Source organism: Anguilla anguilla, chromosome 7 (genome assembly GCF_013347855.1).
Source record: "Anguilla anguilla isolate fAngAng1 chromosome 7, fAngAng1.pri, whole genome shotgun sequence".
Taxonomy (NCBI): domain Eukaryota; kingdom Metazoa; phylum Chordata; class Actinopteri; order Anguilliformes; family Anguillidae; genus Anguilla; species Anguilla anguilla.
Genome location: NC_049207.1, coordinates 24,893,946 through 24,899,945, shown reverse-complemented (window position 1 = coordinate 24,899,945; position 6,000 = coordinate 24,893,946). Strand labels below are relative to the sequence as shown.

The following is a 6,000-nucleotide window of genomic DNA, read 5'->3' as shown; positions in this document are numbered from 1 at the left end:
GCCGCCAGGCCCCCGCGGCTCCGCAGCCCCCCCCGCGGCTCTGATAATTGAGCCGACTGCGGCTGCCTCTCCAGAGCTTCGCATCGCGCGGAAAAACAGCAGCAGGGAATCTACAGGCCCAGGCTCGGGGAAACTACAGCTAAAAGCCCACGGGCACATTCTGCTGAGAGCGCCGAAAATCAAAGAAAAAACATGAAACATGAAAAGAAGAATAATGAAGAAAAAAAATCTGCATTTAAATCAGCGATGATTTCGTTGAAAACCTGACTCCTCTGTTCCAGAGCCAACTGCGGGTGACATCCCCACAGGGTGGGTGAGGGGTTGGAGGGGAGGGAGGGAGGGGGGGGTAGCACAGTTGGGCGCAGTGTCAGCAAGGGAGGAAGGGATCCAGTCAGCTGAGCGTGTGGCTTGCCAGAGCAGCTTTTCAGACTTAGGGAGGCCAAATGCTCAGTTGCAATGGGGCTACTTGTAGCTACCTACATAACAATGGTAGCATTTCCATCTTTGGTAACATTATAGCCATGCGACACAATCTGTCTAGAGAGAAAGCTTTTTGTGGAATGGATCAAAATAATGGTGTTGCTTTGACTCATCTAGTGATGCAGGCAGATGGGAATTCATAGTTATTCTTTGAAGCTAAACACAAAACACTGGGTATGGTCTGTTAGCATGCCAGCTAGCTGTGTGTAGCCATTAAGCCCTTCTGAAGGCTTGGGGAGCTTGTTTAAAGGTGATTTTTGGGTCTTTTTTCAATGGTTGTTACAGCCCACAATGGGGTTTTGAAATTATCATAATGTTTGTAAGGGAAAATTACAGTAAACACATGTTTAATCTGAAAAAAGAATGAAATGGAATTAACAAAAGGAGATGGCTAGATGTAGGTAGCTAGTGTAAGGCAGCTTACAGAAGCATGCTCCTTATCAGACCTCCAAATGAAAACAGACTGTTTACTGTGCTGACAGGAAGTCAGCAAGTGTGATAAAGACACAGTGCTCAGTTACAAAACATCAGATTGGATCAGCATTATGTGAAACTTAGGTTCTCCGTAATACAGTGTAATCATGTTTTGTATTGTTGGAAAACTGGTGTCATGAGGAACAAGTTGGAGTCTCAGCTACAGCACATTACAGGTATTAGTGTACGGGTGTGTGAGAGAGCTCCAGAAGGCAGGTGGGGTAGGGGGTGTTCATGCAGGTTTTAGTGTACGGGTGTGTGAGTGAGCTCCAGTAGGGAGGGGAGGGGGTGTTCATGCAGGTTTTAGTGTACGGGTGTGTGAGTGAGCTCCAGTAGGGAGGTGGGGAGGAGGGGGGTGTTTATGCAGGTTTTAGTGTACGGGTGTGTGAGTGAGCTCCAGTAGGGAGGGGAGGGGGTGTTCATGCAGGTTTTAGTGTACGGGTATGTGAGTGAGCTCCAGTAGGGAGGGGGGGTGGGGGGAGGGGGGTGTTCATGCAGGTTTTAGTGTACGGGTGTGTGAGTGAGCGCCAGTAGGGTGGGGAGGGGGTGTTCATGCAGGTTTTAGTGTACGGGTGTGTGAGAGAGCTCCAGCATCCGGGAGCTGAGGAAACAGTCACCAGCCAGAGGGGCTGCGGAGAAACCTCTGCAACTTCAGACAAATGGTGTAAAAAAATAACATAAAAGAGAAACAGCAGCAGTCTTTTCAACAGTCCTCACCATGGTGCATCTCTCTCAACCCCATTCTGTCAGATCCCTCTCTTTCTGAGGCCCAGAAACATTGACAAAGTTCCATCTCTCTTTTCTCCCCCCATCCCCCGACACCCACATCCCACAATTCCATTTCACTTTAGAGGAAACATGGAAGCAGGACGCTCCTGACCGCGTTCAGGGACTTCTGTCGGAGAATTATGATGCTGTTCACACTTACGAGGGCGAGACGGCCAAAGTGTTAATCATACCGGTGACTTCCTTATTATCACTTCGTTGTCATTAATTTCCGCAGTGACACGGGGCACTTCAAATCAAACACAGTGCTGCAGTAGTATGCTTGGTATACTACTAGTAAAACAAATAAAAACTATTCATAAAAAAATTTAAGATACCATGAAACAATATATGAGAATAACTGAATATAATATGACCATAAACAGCAGCTCAAATAATCCTTATGGAACTGTAATATTTAATGAACTGTTGTGAAATGTATTCATTATTTCCAGATATTTGCCATAAAGCGTATTCTGTTTTCCAGAAAGGAACAGGCTCATATGCTTTCGTGGACTTCCAAGGTATATTTAAAAGTTCACAGTACATGTACAAAGTACACTTAAATGGAAGACACTTTAAAATGCACAACATAATGGAGGTAATTAAAGAACAGTTATTGACATTGAATGGGTAGATTAAATAATTAGAGTCTGACTCAGAAAAATAGTAATACTAATTACTGAGTGCTAATTAGTTATTCCCTCAGTTATACCAAATAATATGGTCTACAGGTTTCAATTTGAGGCTGCTTTTCTCTTGCTGTGAAACAGAAATATCTCTATACTGTATTTGCGTGATGAATGTTTGAAACATAAAAAACATAAAAAGGCATTCCTTGGTATTTTGGTGTGTGCATGTGTCTGTTTGTACAAGTGCATGTACAGTATGTGTGTGTGTGCATGCGTGTGTATGTGTGTGTGGGTGAGAGAGAGCATGCGTGTGTGTGAAAAAGATAGTGTGTGTGTGTTTGTGTGACAGAGAACATGTGTCTGTGTGTGTGAGAGAGAGAGAGAGAGAGAGAGAGAGAGAGAGCATGCGTGTGTGAGAGAGCATGTGTGTGTGTGTGAGAGAGAGAGACCATGTGCGTGTTTGTGTATGGGTGTGTGTGGGTGTGTGTGTGAGAGAGAGAGAGAGAGAGCTGGTAATGAAGCTGACTAACCCATTAACCCAACTAACACAAATCACAGACCAGCTTCATACCAGCACTGCTTACCAACAAATCAAAGTAAACGAAGTAATGAAACAGACCAAAATCTCTTATCTGGAATATTGGGATAATGTAACCAAAACACAAAACAAACTAGATTGCTACCGGACCCTAAAAAGAGACTACAAATTGGCTGAGTATCTCTTCTCTGTCAGAGATACAAAGCAGAGGCAGATCCTGACCAAGTACAGGCTCAGTGACCACGCACTTGCAATTGAAAAAGGCAGACACCGGAATACATGGTTACCAAAAGAACAACGTATATGTGGTCACTGTAAGACGGGAGAGGTGGAAACAGAGATGCAGTTTCTCCTACATTGTGAAAAATATTCAGAAATTAGGACACATTATTTCAACAAATTCTCTATAATTATAAAGGACTTCCTTTCCCAAACAAAAGAGGAAAAAATGCAAATCCTGCTAGGAGAAAGGCCAACGGCTCCACTAGCAGCAAAGTACATCTCGGCCTGCCATAATCTGAGGGACACTGGTTGACCACCACAAATATATTTATTTTAATTATTTATTAATTTCTATCCCTTTTTCTTCTACATTATTATTATTATTACTATTATAATCACAATTATTATTATTTTTTATTGTTATTGTTGTTGTTGTATAGCCTACTCGTTATGGCCATTGCCACACTGTTGATTGCATTGTTGTTTGTATTTAATTTTTCCTATTCCTGTTTCTATGTGTACGCTTTGGCAATAAGTACAAGTGTATTTCATGCCAATAAAGCATTTTGAATTTGAATTTGAATTTGAATTTGAGAGCATGGGTGTGTGAGAGAGCATGTGTGTGTGTGTGTGAGAGAGAGAGACCATGTGCGTGTTTGTGTGTGGGTGCGTGTGTGAGAGAGAGGGACCATGTGCGTGTTTGTGTATGGGTCTGTGTGGGTGTGTGTGTGTGAGAGAGAGAGAGAGAGAGAGAGAGAGAGCATGGGTGTGCATGCATGCGTGTATGTGTGTGTGCGTGTGTGAGAGAGAGAGAGAGAGCATGGGTGTGCATGCATGCGTGTATGTGTGTGTGTGTGTGTGAGAGAGAGAGAGAGAGCATGGGTGTGCATGCATGCGTGTATGTGTGTGTGTGTGTGAGAGAGAGAGAGAGAGAGAGAGAGAGCATGGGTGTGCATGCATGCGTGTATGTGTGTGTGTGTGAGAGAGAGAGAGAGAGAGCATGGGTGTGCATGCATGCGTGTATGTGTGTGTGCGTGCGTACCTTTCTCTGCCCTGGCTTCATCCCGTCTCTCCATGAGCAGGAATCGTGGGCTCTCCGGAAGGAATGGCAGAACACAGAGCTGGAGCACTGCAGGGAGTGCCAGGAAGCCAAACAGGAAGTTCCACCTGGATTCCTGAGAGAGAACGCATGATCCTGTCAATCACAGCACACTGTCACAGGCACACTCATTTCCCACAGATATCCCAGGACAAAAGCATAGACGGGCGCCGGGGCCTCCTCTCTCAAGCGTCCAGTTGTTGGGTATAGACTCGGGACAGCGTGTTCTCCCCCAAAAAAAATCATTTCTCCTTCTGTTTGAGAGAGGATAAAATAACTTTTAGAAAGGTTGCCAAACGTATGGCAGGATAGACGGAAGGACGGACAGAGAGACAGGTGAAAAGGTGGACACGGTCCGAGGAGCTTGCCCAGGCTGCCTCACTCACTGACACTCAGACACTGCTTGTCAGCATGTGGGCAGACTCCGTGCTGCCAGTCTAGAGCCGACAGCACGCCATTCGAAACAAAGGCTGGATCGCTATCGCACCGGAGCAGTCCGACGGCAGCCTCCACCGATGCAAATAGGGGCCGTCAAACAGCCGTGACTCACCGAGGGAATGGGAAACATAAACAGAAAAGGACAGTCCCCAGAAGCCGTGCCCTTCTGCAGAATCACACACGCTGCAGAGTCCTTCCGCAGAATCACAGACGCTGCAGAGTCCTTCCGCAGAACCACAGACCCCGCAGAGTCCTTCTGCAGAATCACAGACCCCGCAGAGTCCTTCTGCAGAATCACAGACACACTTCCGCAACAACAAAAGTGTCCTATTTGTTTTGTATCGATGCCACTACCATGTTATGTATGGCATAATTTCATTCAGTTTGAAATGGCAATATGTATGTGCTTTTAACATTTCTTGTCACTGTTCTTATTTGCTTCGTTTGCAGGTAATTTATTTGATGCTGAGGCAGAATAGCCTTTTAAACCAAGCACTGCAGTAATTTGCCTACTAAATCAATTATGCACCAGTGGTAAACCCTAGTGGTAAATTTATTCACTGCGATGTAAACTGTCTTGAACAAAAAGTGCATCAGTTTGAATCATCAAGAATGGGAGACACGAAGACCTAAGGATTTCCCTTTAGACATATATTGTAGACATATTTTTAATATGCAATGTTATTGATTGGATTTTATGACAATGTAGCACCCGTGCCTAACTTGTATAACAGTTTTATTACTACTACAGTTCTGTACCTAAATTTGTATTGATGCATGTACAGAAGTTACAGTTATACTCTAGTTCTCACACTCCTATAGTGCTTCTGTGAAATTTTATTAACACACAGACACAAATGTTGATTTAAAAATGTAATGTTAGAATCTGTGTTAGAACCGTGGCCCAGAATATATTTTTTTGATTAGGAAGTGCAGGTCACTTTGTGTTTGTTGATATATTGTGAACCAACCTTGGCACTGTTACTGTCATCATCATCACCATCATCATCATCATCATCATCACCATCGTCATCATCATCATCATAATCGCAAGCAATTCGGAATTCATTAATATTCTTAGGCCTTTAATTCTTCATTTCATGTCTGCATGTGGCAAACCACAAAGAAAGACCAGATTAATCAAAAACAGGTTCCAGCAGAATGAATGCAAACAGCAGTACCCCCTTAACCAGCTTACAGCCCCCACGCACAATACATTTACACAGCCGGATATGTACTTTATATTATAATCAGCACTTATGGTCAATGCAGCCTCTAATTATGGCCATGGACCAATTACAACTTTATTTCCCTTCGACTAGCACATCAACATGATTAATGGGCTTGAATTT

The 6,000-nt window shown here is 44.0% G+C and overlaps 1 protein-coding gene across 3 annotated transcripts in view; it reads right to left on the bottom strand.

The window, feature by feature from the left end:
* slc2a9l2 (solute carrier family 2 member 9, like 2) overlaps positions 1-6,000 on the bottom strand; it is a 137,847-nt gene that overhangs the window by 76,982 nt on the left and 54,865 nt on the right. For all 3 annotated transcript variants that reach the window (XM_035425052.1, XM_035425050.1, XM_035425051.1), the window contains exon 7: positions 4,154-4,286. In XM_035425052.1, the coding sequence (XP_035280943.1) occupies positions 4,154-4,286 (133 nt within the window). The remainder of the gene's footprint in view (positions 1-4,153; positions 4,287-6,000) is intronic.